The following is a 20,900-nucleotide window of genomic DNA, read 5'->3' as shown; positions in this document are numbered from 1 at the left end:
ATTGTAAAAGTTGTCCTAGGAAAATTCTTACTACATTTTGTCTGTCCCTACAAAACTGTAACTGAAATATAAGATGAGAGCTTATATAATTACTGCTTGGTCATCATGCTTGTACATTTTTGCTAATATTTGAAACTCCTATACTAGAACAATATGTTGTCCTCTGTTTAGGCTTAGACTTTGTGCCTAATGAACTTGTAACCTCTGCTCATTAAAAGGCCAGATAACTTACAGAGGGGAGATACAAACCTGCTCAGCAAATATTAATGTATTTCCATCCCCAAATACATACCTTGCTCATCTTCCCTACTAACAAAACTGTGGTCTTTAGTAGGAACAGGGCAAAGCCTTTCAAATATAAAACTATGAATTCTGCTGTCAGTCCCAGGCTGATCTGATAAATATAATTTACTCCAGCTGATTTCTGCTTATTTATACCAAGGGAACCCAAGACTTTGGTCACTGAATAGAAAAGTACATGAACAGTGTTAGTTACAGCAATTAGTGGATCTGCATTAATTTTAGGATAGGCCCTTACATTTGGGAAAAGGGCGCTAGTTCTCTCTTACCATTACACAAAATTCTGCTTAAATGAAGGTTATTTCTAGCAGTAGTTCTACAATATAATGTCTCTGGTCCTGTTTGTTGCTAAGCCGGCACTCCAGTCTCCTTAAAAATAACTCTCTGTCACAGTCATTTAGTCAGTGATAATTCTATCTGTCTGCTGTGAAACGTCTTTTAACTCGATCTTAGCTTAACTGGGGATTTGCAAGGTAGGTGATGGCTTCAAATCATGTCAATTACTCCAGAGCCAGTTAAGGTAGGGCCCTGATCACAGGAAATGTGCAGCAGTCGCTTCCTCTCGTTGCATGGCGTTAGCCACAGTGTTGATTATTTTTCTCCTCCATCACACTGAGCAAGGAGGAGTTTACTGCAGACCTGCAGCAGCGCTAGACCACAGCTGCCAAAGTGAAAAAAACAAACAATTTCATTTTACTTGGACTGTATTTGTGCCCCTTCTTTTGTCTCAAAAAAATCCTCAAGTCTGGGAAAAAAAAGAGCATGTGGAAGAAATAGCTTTCATTTATCTAAAAACAGAAGCTGAAAGGGAATCTACCCTACTTGGTGAGAGGGGACTAGGAATAGGCAAAGCTGGACTGGAGTAACAGGGATTGCTGCTTGTGGCTGGAGACCTTGGCTGCATCAACAGCGGGGTCAAACCTGGCCTGCATCTTGTGGACCTGTGTCTGCGCTCGGCTCTTGCCCAACACCTTCCCAAGTGGCTTCCCACTTCCTTGCTTTGGTTCATGGTCTCGTCTCTGTAGAAGAGCTGCAATATTCTGGCCCTTCTTCAGGCCAAGGGAAATCATAACATTTTGTTGGAATGCAATGTGAATTACTCCTAGTATTTTCCTCATATGCTTAACAAACTTTAAGGTGTCATTACCAACTTTTACATCAGGAGAGTTAGAGAGCAACAGAGCGTTTCCTTTTTGGGCCTTGAACAGAATTAAAGAACCTGTAGTAATGGCATGTGATTGACAAATCACGTGTTTATAGCAAGAAAAAGTGGTCTGTACTGGCTTTCTCTGCCTGTTCTAGAGGAAACTCATGTAGTAACAGGAACCATGGTAAAACTCTAGAAATTCTGCAGATTGCATCCTCAACTATGAATCCTGGCAGCCTGAGCTTGTTCGCCCATTCAGTCATACGTGAATAGAAACAGACTATAAGGCCTACCTGGCCAGGAAGAATAGCTTGAATTCTGAATTGTAATGGTCGAGCATTTGCCTAAAATCTGTTTGTGGCAATTTGCTAGCTGGCATGTTTGCATTAAACATTTGTAAAATGTTCCATTTCAGCACACTAAAAGGGGTTTGCGGAATACCCCCCCCCCCAAACTCTAGATTAACTAAGTGTTCTGTTGCAAATAGTTCACCAACTTTTAAACAGCTTTTATTAGAGTATATATGTTTGTATTCATGATGTGCGTGTTACTGAGCCCTTTTAAAACTTCTTTCCTGCAGGCTGTGTATTCATTGGCCCACTTCTCTAAGATCTCTCATGACTCTCATGATCCTTGAGCTGCTGAGCATGTTTTCTGTAGGGGCGATCTTCTGCGACCTTTTGACAAAGATCAACATGCAGCCTCTCTAACTCGACATGTCACGATGCAGACTGTGACAGCCCCCAAACCTGGCGCATCTGTGCCTGGGTTCAAATGTGGGCTCAGCGGTGTGGGTTACGGGAGCTCTGTGAAAAGCTGCTTTCCCAGCAGCTGCGAACCGCTTCTCCAGGTGTCCTGAGCTCCAAGCAGTGAAACTTCTGTTTAGTTTCAATGGGAGGTGTATCTTCACTAACAACCTCATCTTGTCTGAGCTGATCTAGTAAATATTACTGTTTTTACCTCTTTCTTGCACCTAGCTGTCCCTGGACCTCTATCATACTGAGGATGACATTTACAAGCTCTCGCTGGTGCTGGAGCCAAGGACCTGCAAATCAGTAGGTCATCTTTTACTGCCTTTTGATGTATTACTTATTTTGTCTGCATGGGTTTAGGTTAATATAAAGTAATTAGATTATATTTTTGAATGCCATTTAAGAAGTTGCCTTATTCATGTTTGCTTAAGGCCTTTTAACATGTATGCACATATAGTAAATACAGTTACTATTTATAGGGCTTAATGGGCATTAGGAGGAGTAAGTAGTGAAATGTGCTGGTCTTCAGTATTAATTATTTTTCAACAAAACCTCTGCAAGTCCTGGAAAACATAGTTGCGCTTTATATGAAAATGCCCTTAACAGTTCCTTTCAATTGTGTATCAATTCACTTGCTGGATGCTGGTGCAGTTATATAAAGCAACACCAAGTCCAAAGATTTCTTTTAGGTAAGCCACAGCATTAGCTGTATTTTTTTTAAGCTGTTTGTTTGCTTATATGGAATTAACTGCATGTTGGGCTCTCAAGCAATGTTAAAACATTTCAGAGTAGATGATAGGTTTTTTTTAATACGTGTATCTTATCCTATTTAAAGAGAAATAACTAAAGCTAATGCTGCATTGGTGCATTTTATATTATGCTGTGAAAGTCTGAGAATATAGATAAATCTCATAAATAATAGCTGACTTTTCATTTTAAGTATTACTAACTCTCCTATTGCCAAAGTTATGGGACTTCTCTGCCCTGTGGGCATTTCTAGGAGAGCATTAACACCCGTATTACCTATCAGATCCGGCAGCTGGCTCTGTCAAGCTGAGCACTCTCAAGTCTGGCACCTACACAAACTAAGGGAGGCTGAAAGCACTTAGCAAAATGTGAGAGCGGAGTCCAGTAGTCTGAGATGACTTTTTACATTTTTGAAGTATTCTTAAAAGCAAGTAAGGAAACAAAGCCACTTAATTTCCAAGTACAGGCCTTCTCAGGCTTTAAGTGGAGTTTCTCACTCTTGGAGACCAGTTTGGAGACTGCGTTCATGCTTTCAATGGGGAGTGATGACCGATATTAAAAAAGCTATTGAATATTTCAATAGTCAACCCTAATTCTGTCTGAACACCTGGAATTTCTTTCCTGAGTCTCCAGTCTTTGTTAGATATGGTTTGATCACAACAGTCCCCATTTACTGTGGTCATTCTGTCTCCCTCGTGTTTCCTTTACTGCCAGCAGTAACGGCAGTGTTGAATTGTTACAGCTCTATGTTGGGGAAGGACTCACGGGCCACTATTGTAAACGAGGAAAATAAACACATTGTTGCTTTATTCTCTGGCCTTAGCTTTAAGGACAAAAGCAATATGGAATAGTGCTTTGAACTTTAACAGTACCATCAATAGTTGGAGACTTCCGCACTGTAGTCAATGAAAAACCAGTGACATTCAGCTGTTGCAGCACTGTGATGGGTAAAAAGCTACAGCTGAATAGACAGACGACACCCAGCTGTTCAAGACCTGCTTCTCTTTGTTGATGTGCCAAAATACACAAGGTGTTTTAGAGGGGAAAGAACTTGTAGAGCTTTTGCATGTGCAAAAAATTGTCAAAGAAATCATGACAGTGTAGTTACAGCATTACAACCACTCTTTGATTTATTGCTGTACAATTCCCATGTGGGTGCACTGCAGAGGAAGTGTCCTGGGCTGCTGTGGTCATTCTCCAGGTGAATGGGGATGTGGTCCCTCAGCCTGTGAGCCTGCCGTCAAAAGGGACTTGAGCAAGACTTCCTCTGTGCTAAAACTGGAAATAGGCTCTTCGGTCAGCATAGCATCCTAAACAAATTACCGAAGCCCGACCGCCAGTTACAGTGCAGCAACTCCCTCTGTCGCACAGGTGGCTTTTCCCTGTGTGCTAGTTATCTCCTTGCTGTGCATTTCCCCCAGGACAGCTACTGGCTAGCAGACGACTCTGCCTCGCACAGTTACGCCAGTGAAAATGCACTCGTATAAGTTGTTTGCTCCTGAGAAAGATTAGTTTCAACACCAAAATATGCAGATAGTTGCATCCATCTGGAAATGCTTTTTCAGTCTAGGATACCATTATCCCTGTGGTGGTAAAACAGGAGAAACAGCCTCAATCACAAAAAGTGTTTCTGATGGTTCAGCAAACTCAGCTAGATGATCTCTGAACACTGGTTAGTACTTTTCCTCATTATAGCCTGTATTTCAAATATATAAACTAATAGTACAGTTGTTCATATGAGTCTGTGAGCGAAATAGGAGGAATTATAGGAAATAATTTGACCAATTAGCTACCATTATTTTGAGGGAATGAACTTGTTAAAACATCTGTCCATTTCCCGGTGCTTACTGGAGTGACAGTAACATGAAGTTTTCATTGAGACATGGCAACAAACATAAAAGTGAAATGAGACCTCAAATTAAATAGCCCAGAAGAAGGAGGAATGCTCCAGTGAACTGAGGATCTTTCTGCCTTTCTGCATTGAGGTCAACAGGAGTTAAAAGCTTTCTGTGAGGACTTGGTAGTCTAGCATCACTCTGGTAAGCTCTGATATTTTGAGACCATTTAGTCTAAGAATTTTTCAAGAGAAGGAACACATCAAATCTCTTCTCTGACCACAACTGTAAGAATGCCACAATATCAGCATCTTACATGTTGTTATGTAATGTGTTATCTTTAAAAGATTGCTGCATTTCTGCATATTTTAGAGCAAAAAAAAATGCTAGCAATTGGGTCCATCACTGTCTGGTAGTATTAGGGATTAAGAAGTTCTGTAAATGCTTTTAGTATATAGAGGTGGATGTTCAGGTTCACTGTATTTCGTGTTGGAATTTAATTCTGTGGATATAGGGATTTCTTCTTCCTAAATCTACCTGCGCAGATTCGTATGATGAGTCAAGAGCCATTGCGGAACTGATAAAAGCAGTGTTGATAAATTGAAAAAGGAAAAAACAAATGAATGAAGCAACTCACTAACATCCTTCAGGTTTCTTTCTACCAAATATGGTAGAGTATTTGTGACTATTTTTCCTCTCCGTGTCAAAGTCTACAATACCTTTGTTATACATAATAATAACTGTTAAATTTTTAGATAGCTTAATTACTGCCCCATCAACTCACACCAATTAATAGGGTGTCTGATAACCAATGGGACCCAGATTTATTGCTCATCAGATAGTATTGGGGCCTTCTGAGCCTGTGGGCTGTCTCGCTTCCCAGTCCAAATCATGCTGAATTTTTTCTGCTTGGCACTGTTTCATCTGCCGGATGTTCAGTGACAGATGCAGGAAAATACCAGTGCACCTTACAGCATTTTTCATGCTGACTGGTGATTTTTGAAGCTTTACCTGAAACTGTGTTCAGGTTTGTCTTATATTTTCTACTTGAACAAGTCTAGCAGCATGCCAGAACTTTTCCCAAAGCATCTTAGTCACATGGAGTGAGTCAGGCTGCATGCTCTGTGCATCGAGTGAGCTGTCAGCTACCATTTAGTCAGGGCCAAGATATTTTCAAAATAAAATAGTCTGGCTGATCCTTTCTGGAGAGAAAGTCAAAGGTTAGCCCCTTTCTGCTCAGGCTGCCTGAATGGATTAAGCTGTGCATCCTGGCCTATTGTGAATTTGCTCCAGTCCCTGCCCAGAAAGATTTAGGTCTTGTTCTGCTACAGTGTTGGTGTTTTCCCTGCCACGTTGTCGTAGCACATCTTGGCTGGAAACCTGTGGGATTCCTATGCACAATCCTGGCCGTGCTTTCGCATGCTGCCAACTTCTTTGTGCTGCACCCAGAGGAGGCATTAACCTCTCAGGCCTCCTCAATCCCTTGTGTAGCTCCTGGGCACATGTCCTCAGGGCAGGGAGCTTGCTGCTGGTTGTCTCATGATGGTGAGTTTCTCTGGGAACTACACTGGGAAGAAAAAAATCAGGTTTTTGTGCTTACCTTACATGATTCCTATTTCTGATTCCCATTGTGTCCAGAGACCCTCCTTCCGTCCCTCCTCTTCTGAGTCTAGTTTGTGCTAAACCCTCTGGAGATGACAGTGAGAAAAGTCTGCCTTTGCTTTGCTTCTGACCTCACTTAACACTGCCTCTGACGACATAGCTGCAAGATGCCTGAGTGAGAGCGACTGAAGCTGTTAGCGGAAGCAAACACTCCTTTAAAACCTTGCCCGATGTTTTGCTAAGCCCATTTTTACAGCATGAAGATGCCAGTAGTTTGTGGTTGTAGCTCTGGCATGTGGTACATCTTATAACAAATACAATTTTATAATTCAGATTTGAAAATATTTGTGTTCTGATTCATCCCTCAGCAGCCTACCTCCCCGACAACCCCGAACAAGCCAGTAGTGCCACTGGAGTGGGCATCTGGAGTGGTACCAAAACCTGACCCTACAGTCATTAACAAGCACATAAGGAAGTTGGTGGACGTAAGTATTTGGAAGAATATAATGGTCAAAAAGAACAATAGCTTTGATATTCTCATCATCATAATTTTATTTGAGCTTTTCAAGAGATTTTAGAACTGGGACAAATTTCAGATATCTGATAACAAATTTGAGCTTCTACTGATACTTTCAAAATTATTTATATTTTAGTCATAGAATCAGAGGTGGGATTAGTAAGCAGGTTTCCAGATGCAAAGGAGCAACTTTCAGGACCATCTAAAACCTGGCTGCTGTTCAATAGGTTTGATTTGCAAGTATAAAATGAAAGGGCAAAGTTAACTTCTCAGAACTCTAGCCAACCAGTTTAGGTCTAGTAACAAGCAGTTTGAAACAAAATTACTCAGAAGCAAGGACTCATATGTTTCTAGGTTCAGAGAAGGTGTCTGAAAACCCTCCCCTCTACCAAGTGGTGCACTGTGCTGATCTGCTGGCAAAAGACAGGTTTCTTGGCATCTGTGTGTTAGTGCCTGAGCACCAAGTTGCCCAAAGGCCACAGATCAAGTCTGCTCCTCAGGACAGTATACCAGAAATTGATTTTATTTTTTTTTTAAATAGGAACTGATTATCTAGCGTGCCAAGGTTAAAATAACATTCCTGTTCTCTAATGAGCCACCTGAGAGACAACAAACGCTGACAAGCAAATTCACTGCTGGCAGGTGCTTTTCCAAGATGATGCCACTCCTTTGGAAATCTAGCCTGAAGCCTAGCCCAGGTCCAAGGTGCTGTGTCTGCCTTGGGGGTAACTCCCAGCTGGCCAGACACCAGCTGACCTCGCTGTTCTGTTCAGAGCCTTCTCTTGCCCCCAGTGGAGTCAATGGCTGCTTACCTTGGCAGGAAAGGGACAGGTTGCTGGGGTACATTAATACTGCAGCCTGACTCTAATTGGACTTAGGTGATTAAATTTTAAAGTGGAGCTGAATCAAAATGGCTTGGATTTTTAACTGAATTATTTCTATACCAAAAGGCAGTCTCTTGGCCCATTTCTGATTTTCGGCTCACTGTCATTTGACTGTCTGGAGCATAGTATGCATAGTAAAGACAGCACTGTCTTGGTATCACTTTTAAAATCAGCATGAGGACATTGAGAATTATAGCTGTGATCTTCTAGCTTAAATCTGGAGGGGGACATGTTAGGTAATACAAACAAAACCAACACTACTCTATGTTCCTTTGGAGAGACTGAACTCTGTTGTGTTGATATGTAAGGGACTGTTAGTGATGTGAGCAGCATGCAGAGGAAACAGGAAAGTGTTGCAGACAATAAAGCAAGATTTGCTTCTGCTTTTTACAAATTAATAAAGTTTGGAAGGAACTATTAGATTCTGACCTCTTCTGTGTTATAAGTCATTAACTGGGGTTATGTTGTTAAGGTCACTTAAACATAAGCCTTCAGTTCCCTTGCTCAGACTTCAAATATATTTTGTGGCTTACTTTTTGCACATGCTCTGGTTTTTTTTTAATTTGATTTTTTTTTTAATGTTGGATGCCAGAACTGTACATGCTGTTCCAGTATTGGTTTTGTCAGTGCCATATGTTTTGATAAAAATCACTCCACATCCAAAAAATGTTTCTGATAGCTTGTTTAAATCAGAAGTCTGTTGCAATTCCTAACTCTTTTCCAGAATGTGGTGGGTGGGGAGTTGTTCTTGTTTCTTTGGATGAGGGACATGCAGTCCCCCATTCCACAATTCTGGCCTAGTTCAGGACATACGATCTTGGGTTTGGCAGAATTAAAGCATGGGTTTGGGCTGTTATGGATACAGCTTACCAAGAGACCCTCGGTACTCTGTACAACTGTCCTCATTCTGCCAGTTTTTAGCATTTACTAGCTGCTTTGACTTGTGCTATGCAGTATTGTTTTTATTAGTAGAAGTTTTGAATAATGTTTGGGCTTGTGTATTGATTCCTTCCTGACAATGTATTTTTGAGGTCTGTCAGTCATCAGTTACAGGTCCTTTGACAAGCTTTGAAATTGGCTTCATCACATTCTTATTAAAATAAGGAATCAGGATATGAAATTCTTGCCTTCAGAAACCAAATTTTAATCTAATGAGAAAGTTTGTGCTTCAGTATGTATTTTTCAGCTGGTCATGTTGACAACTCTGACATGCAGGGTTTTTCCATCAGCAACACATGTAGCTTTAAAGCCCCTTACATATCTCTACAATTAGTATAAGACAGAATATACTAATTCCTTAGCAACTAAGGAGGGCTTGCATTATTTTAGGCAACCTTATAAATTTGATCCCATGTCTGTGTTTACACAGTGGTATGTTGAGGTGTGGGTTGATAAGAGGGAGTAGTTTTTAGATACAAAGTGCTTGTGATCTGGATGTCAAAGTATTAGTAAAGAAATCAGATTGAAACAGTACTGTGGCAGAGGGGAGGTGACCAGCTAAAAGAAAAATGAAACCAAAAACATCTGAAATAGTCATGGGAACGCTGCTGTTTGGTTGTTATTGTTTTGGGGTTTTTTTGTATTTTGTATTATTTGTATTTGTATCAAAAAAGCATACTTAATATGAGAGAAAGGGAATATGTCTCATGGGGAAGAATTTTAGTGATATTTCCCCCCCCAAAAAGAAAAAAGAAGCAAGGAGGATAACTATGTCTGATGAGGTGTGGTGGACCTTTGCTAGGTGAATCTTGAGGGCAAGTTTTCTTTAAAAATTAGCCATGTTTTCTCCTACAATCCAATAAATATGCATGCTGAAGTACCAAGTAACATTTGAAAGAATGAAACAATGAAGCAGAGCATCTGATTAATAATCCTGGACATTTCAACCTTATAATTACATTTAAGTTAGAGCTGGTGTAGGTTCAGGGAAGTGTATAGGCTGGCTATTAGGACAATCATTCCCTTCTGTTTTTTCAGTCTGTCTTTAGGAACTATGATCATGACCATGATGGCTATATATCTCAGGAAGACTTTGAAAGTATAGCTGCCAACTTCCCTTTTTTGGACTCTTTCTGTGTGCTGGACAAAGACCAGTAAGTTTTGTCATTTCTTTTTTCTTTTTCCTTTTTTCCCTTAATTTAAATATTCATATAATGAAGAATTCCTGCTAGGACTGAGTTGAAACCCCCTGAGTATTGTCAAATTACAATGGAGACGCTGTACCCAGACCAGGCATCAGACTGATGAAACAAATAAGTTGTGTATGGGACAGGGCAAATGCATGAATGTAGTAGATGGAGGGTAACAAATATTCTAGGAGGTATATATATTTCCTAGATATCTGGGCTTGATAATTCTTGTTATCCAGAATCTCTTCAGTCATCAAGTCCGATGATCAGCTAGGGACGTAATCACTTGAACTGTGTGAGTAGAAAGTGAAGATATAAATACTGTAGAGACGGTATATTGTAATATGACATTTACATGCTCAGTTAGGCCTGTGAACATGTACAGTCTTCTTGTGGATTCCTATTTTGGTGGATCTAGAAGAACATTTGAACACATGAATTGTGCTAGTAAAAATCTGTGATGTTGAATGCTTAATGCTGGTCAGCTGGGACTGGTCTCAAATTCCATTTTAATGAAAGTGTCTCTGTCCCTAGCAGTGAGAAACCCTCAAATAGTATTTTGCAATGATTTGAATTCACAGCTGCACTGTGTACGTTTTCAGTTGACAATGCACCAAGACTGAGCAGGACTTTCACTAAAACATTGGCTTCGCTTGTAGCTGGTGTTTGTTATCTAGATGGCTCTTCCCCATCTTACCACATGAAGTGATTAATTTCACACCATAGGAAAATTATCACCAAATTTTTCAGTTTAGTAACTTCAGGATGTTCCAGGGCTCCACTCCTGGTTTGCCTTGGGCTTTCTGAGAGTTGTTGAGAAGACTGCACTTTAAAAGACTGACTGGTTTAGAGGTGTTTGCAGCAAGTTTGTGCAGTCTGTTGCTGTTCATCAATTCAAACAGACACAGTCCCTAGATGCCCAATGAAAGACTGGGTGTATTCACCTGGGATGTAAGGTTATGCTTTAAAGGACATCAAGCAGCTATTCTGGGAGGATATATTTTGGGCAGTCCGTCCATTTCTAATTTTCCAGGCTGCCCAGAAGATACTCCACTCATTACTCTCTCCGAGTGCTCTGTGCGAGCCCCATGTGCAGACAGTTGCCAGATGTAAACTGGAAGCCTCCAGCCAAGGCTGCTTGTTTTTACCAGAACTAGCAATCAGCACAACTTGGAAGACCAGTAAAACACCTGGTCAAATATCTTGTGAGAGCTTTTTTGTTTTGTTTAACTGGGTGCAGTGAAACCTCCGACTATGTGGGGATTTGTTTCCTGTCATCTTTTCTACTGCAATGTCCAGGATGAGCCATTCAGAACCAATTTCTTACCACACAGGGCCTGTCTAGGTCCATCACATGCATCTCATGGCCTCTTGTGCTATGACCCACCCACTTGCCCTGTCCGTTTACCTGCCTCACTATTCAGTAAGGCCGATGACTGAAAGCATCTTCAAAGTCTCCTCCAGACCTCAATGTGTAACAGATGATTGCAGCCAGAGGAGCCCTTTTGAGGGCTTTGCAAACCCAGTGAATTAGTGGCTTACCAGCAGAGATGGTGTTTGGCCAAGTGTAGGCCATGAAATCAAAAGATCTGACCTTGCTTTAAATGCTGCCTTTCACTACAGCACTAAAATATTCTCCATGTCTGCAATGGAGACTATTTCCTTTAGCTTAAAGGATATGCTGAACCTGCTTACTGCTGGGTGAATAGTTGTATCAGAAAAATCTCTCTGCTCTGTAAACCTGAGTACAGATGTGTGCAGCCCTAGCAGCATTCATATGTGTGTATATAAGAAAACTTGCCTAAACTATTATGAGTATTTAAAAATATGACTGACCTATTATTTGTAAGGATAAAGAGAGGAAACTTTTATTATGGAGAGAGGAAGGAGTGCCTGGATACCCTGAAGAAATGAGTTTTGGACTCATAAAATTTGGACAGCAGCTTGTTATTTAAGGGTAACAAGTGCTTTGCTACTGCCAGCACTGGGGATGTTTCTGGGAAGCTCAGGCTTTCTCGCTGGCTTTCAGTGGCACCACAGTGAGGCCTGGTGGTCTTTCAAAGAACAGTTTTGTGTGCTGTATGCTTTCTACAATGGAAAATCCTGAAGTATTCAGTGTTTTGAGCAGTGACAGATTTACTCGGCTTTTTTTCCTAACAGAGATGGTCTTATAAGCAAAGAAGAAATGATGGCTTACTTTCTGAGGGCTAAATCACAGTTCCAGTGTAAAATGGGACCAGGGTTTATTCATAACTTTCAGGAGATGACCTATCTTAAACCAACTTTCTGTGAGCACTGTGCAGGATTTGTAAGTATGTTTTTAGTAATAGTATATCTCACACACAGTTTTTTTTATACTTTAATGTAGACAGAGTGGAACTGGCTCCACAGTTTCTTCAGCCTGGCCAAATACCTCCTTGCATTCAGAAGCAGAAAACATGTACTCATGCTGAATCTGTGCTATCCAGTTTTGTTTTTGTGGTTCCTGAATACTTGATTTTGGAAGACGTCCTTTTGCAGGGAAAAAATTAAAATTGAGTTAGCCAAAGGATATTTAAAATTGTATGAATAGCCTTACCTGATTTATCTTAAGTTCTTTCATTTGGCTTGATTTCCCATGTAAACAAGCTCAAGGGAAAATGGGTGTCTGGAACAGAGGATGTAGATGAAGCAAAAGCATTCTTTCTCAGGAAATTGCACATGGCAACATAGCAATGGTCATAATTCTCTGCAATGGCCATAACAGCCTTAATCCTTTCTCTGTTGAATTAACAGATCTTCTAATTTAGTCAAAAAAATCAAAAGTGCTTCCAGCAGTTCTGTGACATGAGAGTTTTTTTAATTAATTTTTTTATTTGCTTTTTCTCTCAGTCATAAATTACAAGATGCCATTTATTAAAGTGCTCTGTGCAGAGTTGGCAAACCACTGTTTTTGTAAACTTTTGTATTGCTTGTAAACCTCTTCCATCTTTCCCGCTTCAAACCAGGTATAGTAAAGGAAGAGGCATTATTATGATTTAAAATTTACTTACGTGTGAAGTACAGCCTGCTGTGCACACCCTGCTGGAAGCAAATGTCCACATTTGGAGAGCTAGAGCAATAAACAGGACTGTCAGTCTCCTTCAGGGAAGAGGCCTGTGTTCTGTTATCTGTGGCCCATATGTAGTGTATAAATTCAGAATGTAGTCCCTGCTATCCAGTGCAGATCTGACAATCATATCAATGGCAAAATCATCAGCTTGTATTATATGACCTTTGCTGCTGCTAAGTAATATTTGATGGTGGATGAAAACAACAATAACAGCACTATTCTGTGCAAAACAGCCCTCCTTTCAGGTCAGCACTGTTTCTACCCTTTTCCATTTTTCCATCTTTTACTTGTTTCTTTTGCTGCACATCTATATGGTTCTGATTCTTGTGTTCCTTCCTCTGCATTTTCTCCTCTAGAGCAACTGTTAATTAAGTCCATGATTTTTTTCAGAAGAAGGAATTTCACCTATTTCCGTTAAAACTGCAAAAAAACTGGGATGTGACATAGTTAATTCTGATTCAGAAGCATGCTCTTGGGCTCTTGAGCTGATAGTTCAAGCATACTAATGGGGTAATGGAGATAATTTGCCTGAGCCTATTGTTTCAGGCTGCCTGCAGCCTCAGGAAGACGTCATTGCGTTCGTGACACTTAGTTCATTTTTGGAAGGCTTCCATAGCAAAGCAGGACCTGAACAGCGTACTGATATCCGCTAGATATTTTTCTTCTGCATCTATTTGCTAATTGGCCATTGCTGAATTTCTCATATCTCCATGATTACATCCAGTGCAAGAATAAAAATGAGTAAGGAGTTGTACAGGAAGTGGAAATAAGGTCATTTTTCCTGTGAACTCACTGAATTTATTGGCATTGTTCCATGGATGAGCTGGGCTGATAGGACATGAACCAACTACAAAATTTGCTGTGTGCTTGTTCTAAATTTCAGGGCTGTTCATCCATGAGTGGCAACTTAATTTCAAACTGATGCAATGATTCACAGTCAAAATGACGTGCACTGACAGTGCAGCAGGATGAATGGAAATGACAGTGGAATGTCATCAGGATCCAATAAGATATCTATTATTAAAATGATACGAACTAAAATCTAATGCCATTAGGCAGTGCAAAATTGATATGTCCATTGCTGGTCAAAGTTCCCTCCTATGGCTTGAGTTGTGCTGGGTGTCAGGGTAGGTGACCAGCAATCCCTTTGAGCTTTGTAATCTGAATTTGTGCAGATGCTCTTACTATGGAGCTGGTTCAAGCTAGTTTGCAGCAAAGCTGTATCAATCAATCAGATGAGCTCAAAGCTTTAGGTCAGAATTCATGACACAGTACTTGAGCTATACTTTCTCTGCTGTGTGTAACCATGATAAGGGTGCAAATTTGAGCAAGAGCAAGGTATAGAGCTGAGCAGGTGAGAAAATGCTCTTCAGTGGAAAAAGTTTAGAGCTTAAATGACAGAAGTAAGAATCAGAATCTCTTAAGGTGATTCTGGCAAAGAGAGCTGGGAAAATTATTCAAAGCTGAGCAGTGACAGCTCTGCAGCTCCTCTTGAGAGGTGCCAGAGCCCCCGGTGTTGCTGCCTGACCATTGCAATTCACTGTTTGTATATACAGCAATAACAGGAAAAGAGCAAGCAGCAGACTTTATATGGACCTGTCTTCTACTGTTGTCATTTCTGTTCTTTTATTCACCTTTCTTCTACCTTGTCTAATCTGTTTTGCTCTCTCTCCAAGCCTCTATTTTCCCTTGCATATTCTTTTTTGCTGTGTATGGCATTTTTTTCCTCCATCTTTCTTTTCTGTTTTCTTTTACTCTTTCATTTGTCTTCTGAATATTCCCTTGCTCTTCCTTTTGAATACTTCTTTAATCACCAAATTCACACCCAACATACTGTGCCTGAGTTCTTAAATTATAGTGAGGAACCATGTGTAGTTTTGACTGCCTGGATGTGCTCACCCTCCCCGTTAATGTTTTAAATGCATCTGGGCTCAATAAAAGTGCTTTCTGCCACACTCCCCCTCTTTGCTTCCTGCTGGCTCCCCTTTGGAGCTGCTGCTGTGGCTTTTAAATTTTAAGTCCTTGCTGAAACACTGCAGCACCCCATCTTTTTCCTTTAATACTAGGTCTAGCAAAACTGTCCCTCTCCTGTCTTTCTCCCTCTCTGATTGAAATTACTTCAAGTTTCTATAATACCGTGGTTGCAGTTATACCTGCCTCTAAGTGTAGCGATAACAATTTGCTAGGATATCTTCTTCTACTTCCTGCTAATGTTGCAATAAAATCTTCCCAAAAGTGGGACCTCACACACTGCCTCCTGGAAGTCTAGTGTTCAGTTGTTACATATGTCAGCAAGGACAGCTTCTGGGAGGAGGCACAGATGGAATTTAATGGTTCTTTGCCTGTTTCAATCTTCAATCATTTTTTAGAGGAAAAAGTCAGGAGGACACATCAGCTTGCCATAGGTGGGTGTGCTGGTGGCCACCATGGGAACCAAGAACCTCATATCCCCCGATAACACTGAGCCTAGAAGCAGAATGCTCTCTGCTGGCCTCAGAAAGTTTGATGCGATGGCAATTTTTTGCCCATTCCTGGAAGCAGGTATCATCTGTGTCTCTCCTCCTCTGGCAGTTCCACTGTAGGTAACAGAAATAAGGGGGAAGCCACACAAGTCTTATCACAACTAGAGTGGGGAGGTATGCCTAACAGGAAGGATGTTAAGAGCAGTTGTATCCTGTTTGTGCTTTTGTAGCCATTGGTACTTCCTCATTGTGACCTTGTTTTCCTTCTGGTTTTCTTTTCTGATTCCTTGACAATTTTTTGTCTTTCTTTGCAGCTCTGGGGTATAATCAAACAAGGCTACAAATGCAAAGGTAAATAAATATTTTGGATTGGATTTTCAAGATAGAGTGGTGGGCTTTAGCACAAATAAGTCAACTATGTTTTTTACTAAAGGACATCTGTTCAGCCAAATTTTGCTTATACACTTGGTATGGCCTGTGAACAGTGACTGCTGGTGCCCCATGAAGTCTCACTGCATTAGGGGACATCATAACCTGTACATTCCCACCAGGTGCTCTGTGAGCAAAAGATCCAAAACAACTGCTGACTCTGTGAGACATTGCTTTGTCTGACCAAAGAACTTGCATCTCAGAAGACTAAATGTCCTTACATTAGTAGAGATATCCTGAAATATCATATCTCCTGAGATCTGCAGTCAGGAAAAAACTGTGCTGCCAATGCTGTCTTTCTTTATCATGTCCACATGCCTGTAGCGAAGGCTAGCTAGCTGGCCTTACAATGTGATAGTGGCTGAGCAAGAAATAGACAAATATTTAATTCCTTGACTGCCTGGCGGATCTCACTGCAAGGTCTTCTGCAGAAGTGCAACTTAAAAAAAAAAAAAATCCTGAAACTCTTATAGCCTTCTCAGTTGATTGCTTTCAAGAAAAGATTAATTGCTTAGGCAGCACTTGTACTGTATAAGCAGGTCAGATCAAAAGCGACACTGCAGTGGTTCCCATTGGCTTTAAAATTCTGGATCTATTTGTTTCTCAAGTAGCTCAGCTCTGAGAAGCACTGTGGACTTCCACGCTAGTTGCATTGCATTTATTCACAGAGGCGTGTTCACTCCAGGGCTTCAGTCATTTGTATGCAAATGCTTCTCCTTCAGTCTCGCAGTACTTCCCAGGAGTCTTTAACTGTGCCAGAAAGGTGAAGAAGGAGCATCTCTTCCTGGGAGAAGGGTGGGCGGGAACATCCATGGCTAAGCCAATGTATGTAATTCAGCTATTCCTAGTTGTTGTCATCCAAGCAGCTGCAAAAGGGCTAGTTGTAGTCTACACCTTTCCTGGTAGGATAGAGGAAGAAAAGCAGAAATTTGTCACAGCGGCCCTGTAAACCCAACATGACATCTGAAAGTTGAGCTCTGTCCTGCATCATTGCTTGTAACAGCAGCCTGGTGGAGAAGGAGCTAAAGTGGTTCCACAGAGCCAAAATTAAGGGCAGTGGTGCTTGGGAGTAAAAGAGCTGAGCCTCTCTCTCAGATCTTAAGCTGGTCAACAAGCATAATTAGTGTCTGTCCTTTGTGAGTACCAGCTGCTGTGTATGCAGGCAGCACTAGGATGTTGCACTGGTTATGGATGATTTCTTCCTCTGAGAACAGAGCTGTCATCTTCCATTTTGAACCTCTGATGTTGTGCTAGCAGGGGAGGTCATCTGTTCAGGTCTGCTGCTTACCCTAGTGCTGTGGATAATGAGATAAAGCTAGATGGTGTGATCTACAAGTGATGAGAGAGGCTATCCACTGCCAAGCAATATCTTTATTCTAATTTTTTTTTTTTTTGTTATCTTTGGGGCAGACAAAAACCACATCAGGGAAGGTAGTTACCTTTACTTCAGTACCAGTCAAATGAACAAATTGCACAGCCTTGCTAGGAAAACCCAGAACTCTTCCCCATCACGCTAGAACTGCTTCCCTGAGCAGAACTGTAATTTTAGCAAAAAGTTATAAATGCAATGTTTTCTATAAAACAAAATGTTAGCGTGAAGGAGGAGCAAAAGAAATGCAAGTGAGATGGAAATTTTCAAACAAGGCCAAGGGACACAGAGGACACAGCCTCTGTTTAGGGCATCCATTGGCCCCATTTTACAGATACAACGTCGGTATTGCAGTCACACTTCAAATAAATGTACCTAGTGATGATTGTATTTGTGATGATGCAAAGCCCACCCTAGTATATGTGTGCAGGAACTCATAGCGATGATTGTATTTACAATGATGTCTAGGTGTGCAGGAACTCAGGAAGTTTTACCCAGGTGGGCGATATAGGTCCTGCTAAACTCAGTGGTGATGTTGCTTGTTGAACTACTTAGCTCATGTAGACACACCTAGTTTTAACCTGCAGTGGTGTACATTAACCTTCAGTTGCCCTTCCAGAGGCTCGGAGTATGGAAGCTGCAGTGTCTTTTAACCAAGTGTGTTTACAATAATGGGCCCTGATGGGCCAAATCAAAAACCTGCTTTGAGACTGGTGCAGCGGAGCAGAAATATTGTGCATGGACTTATACACAGGACCATGCCAGTAATTCTAGGTCTATTCTTCTAGACTAATTTCTGATGATAGCATCATCTTCCTCCTCCTACCAGATTTGCGCTAATGGCTGCCATAGAAATGATCCATTTTCATAACTCCCTTCACACCTTCTGTCAAAGTGTTTGTTCCACCAAAGGCCCTGCTCATATCTGTGTGTTAACAGCCCTGAGGGATTACCAAATAGCTGTGGCTTCACTTTTGCTGGCCTGACAATTCCTTTCTTTACAGATTGTGGTGCCAACTGTCATAAGCAATGCAGAGACCTGCTTGTGCTCGCATGCAGAAGATTTTCCAGAGGAACCTCAGTGGGTAGTAACCATGGCTCTCTGCCTAGCAGTCCATCTCTGCCTCCAGGTGAGAACAGTCCTATGTTTATATTTTATACCATTTTTGGGATCCTCTTTAACATCCACTGTCCTCACTGCCACTTTTAATTTTTCCTTTGTGCCAACCCCCAGAGCAGCCCATGTACTTCCTAATACACTGTGGCTTGTGTTCTTGAGTTCTCTAATTGCATCTCTTTCTACAGTTAGCAACGCTAGCCTTGGTCGCTTGCCTGAGGCTCCCTATCCTCTACACTGTTGTCCCAATCCTAGCTGAAATAAAATGATAATTAAGGGAAATATAAAATTGTAATTAGGGAAATTGTACTTCTCCTCCTTGTAGGCCACTTAGGTGCAAAGATTGGGGGAGACAGGGGCACAGTTCTAGGTCTGCCTTAGCCCCTCAGCATGCAGATGGACGGAGAAGAAAATGTGTGCACACAAGTCCAGTATCAGCTTCTAGGCAGCATATAGCTATTGCTTATGTATAATGCTGCTTTATGTAAGGAGTTACCTGGAATAAAGAGCGACCTACTTCAGAGCTTTCTGCTGCAAAGTGATACTGCTGCCTCCTCTTCTATATGCCCTAGTGCTACCTGCAAAAAGCACCTCTGTAAAGCATCCTGCAGTTAATATACCATGCTATATAAGACCTGCTCCTGAAAGAATTTAACTACTAAAAGTCTTGCATAAATATTCCAGAATAGCAGACTTCTATTCTAAGAATTTAAATCCCTTCCTTCTTTCTCCCCCACCAGAACTCCCAATAACCAGCAGGATCTGGAACCAGGCTTAAGTCATATTTTTTGAAATGGTCTTGAAGTAGAATATTTAAAATAAACAATTCCACCCTCTCTTTCAGTCCAAGATGAAGTATTTGAATTTCCCAGTGTTGCCTCAGGACACCAGGACCTTGATGGCAGAGCTATCACTCTCGTGACTGGCTCTTCACGGAAGATTTCAGTGCGGCTGCAGAGGGCAACCACCAGCCAAGCGACACAGACAGAACCACTGTGGCATGAGCCAGGCTGGAGCGATTCAGGTTCCCATACTTTCCCCAAAATGAAGTCCAAGTTCCACAGCAAAGCTGGGAAGAACAAAGGCTTTGCAAAATGGGAGAATGAAAAGCCCAACATACAGACTGATATAGACATAGAAACCGAGGCCTCACACCACATATTGGACCACAATGGAATAGAAACACTCCCAGAAAGACAAGAATCTGAGGTGAGAAGCAAAATGTCAGGACCATTTAAAATCTGCTAAAGTCTGAAGTCTCATGTAGTTATTTTGTGAATTTCAGGACACTTTTTCATTCAAATTTGCTGTTTTTTTTCTTGCACAAGGTTAGTAGTCAAAAAAAATGCCAAATCATCCATAGGTATCTATTTTGTACACAGCAGTGTGAATTTTATTTACTTTAATATTGTAAATTGGACTTTGGCTCTTGGTCTCAGTATGTGCTTTTAAAATTTGGACACTTTTCTTTTTGAGAATCATTAAAATAGCCTGACGGATATCTGACCAAGTTCTGTCCTGTTGCACCCTTGCAGTACATAGTTCAGGGCTCAATATTGGGTTCGGTAGAACTAGCATTTTTTATAATATACATAATATAAATATACAAGTCCAAGCTAGAGCAGGGTACTGGTCAGATTTCTGTTGCTCTCAGCCATAAAAATTATGCCTCCAAGGCCTTGTACTTTTATTGACTGTTTTTTGCTAGCATATAAGTGCCTATTTTCTTTTGGTTACAGGATAGCTGATTGCGCACCATGAAACAGAGAAAAAGGAAGATGACGACTGCAATACAGCAAGAGTTGATGGACTAATATAGACCACATTTGGCTATGGGATGTTTTCCTGTACCTCTTATAAATTCAACCATTGCCCTATTTTCTTAGCTGATAGGTGTTGAAGTGCACTATTTATTTTCTCACACAAATAAGCCATCTGGCTAAACGTTGCATGGACAGAGCAGAACAAATCTCTGCGCTCAGTGTTTTCTCTTGTATAACTTTTGTGGAAACTTCCTCTACATGCCAATGAGGATATATTTGGCCTCCTCTAAATATACTGCATCATTTCAGTATGTCTGCCAGTGACAACAATGGTGAGGACAGAAGCCAAGTATCTAAGTTAATTTGACAACAACACTCCTTTTTCAGAGGCTTGCGATGATCTTTTAAGGAAAGAAGTAGGTGTGTTATGTTGATTAAATCTCAAACAAGAACCTTTCAAAAAGTCCTCTATACTGAAATTCTTTGCACACCTGGGTTTTTGAACTTTGGCCATGTTTACATTGCTACAGTAAGCGTATTGATGTTCAGCACATTGATAGCAGTTCACTGACTGGGGCTCCTTCAAACATGCAGCACGTGTCCGAGACTGAAGGAATGCCAAGCCACCATGCATATGTCTGGTTATACAGCAACAGAGAGGAGTCCTCTCTGCCAGCACTGATTATGGTAAATTTAGCATGTAATAAACATCTTAGGTTTAAGGGGGTGTGTGTGTGTGTTACTTGACGGTCTTCT

The 20,900-nt window shown here is 41.0% G+C and overlaps 1 protein-coding gene across 3 annotated transcripts in view; it reads left to right on the top strand.

Moving 5' to 3' along the window:
• RASGRP3 (RAS guanyl releasing protein 3) overlaps positions 1-20,900 on the top strand; it is a 34,048-nt gene extending 13,148 nt beyond the window's left edge. Inside the window, exons 7-14 of one of the 3 annotated variants that reach the window (XM_067293264.1) lie at positions 2,425-2,502; positions 6,755-6,868; positions 9,762-9,877; positions 12,074-12,221; positions 15,781-15,817; positions 18,269-18,394; positions 19,226-19,590; positions 20,121-20,900. In XM_067293264.1, coding sequence (XP_067149365.1) covers positions 2,425-2,502; positions 6,755-6,868; positions 9,762-9,877; positions 12,074-12,221; positions 15,781-15,817; positions 18,269-18,394; positions 19,226-19,590; positions 20,121-20,129 — 993 coding nt within the window. In that variant the 3' untranslated portion in view covers positions 20,130-20,900. Of the gene's footprint in view, positions 1-2,424; positions 2,503-6,751; positions 6,869-9,761; positions 9,878-12,073; positions 12,222-15,780; positions 15,818-18,268; positions 18,395-19,225; positions 19,591-20,120 lie in introns of all 3 variants that reach the window. The other 2 variants (XM_013943829.2, XM_067293265.1) reach the window with 2 other exon arrangements.

Source organism: Apteryx mantelli, chromosome 3 (genome assembly GCF_036417845.1).
Source record: "Apteryx mantelli isolate bAptMan1 chromosome 3, bAptMan1.hap1, whole genome shotgun sequence".
NCBI lineage: Eukaryota > Metazoa > Chordata > Aves > Apterygiformes > Apterygidae > Apteryx > Apteryx mantelli.
This window is presented reverse-complemented; position numbering and strand designations above follow the sequence as displayed.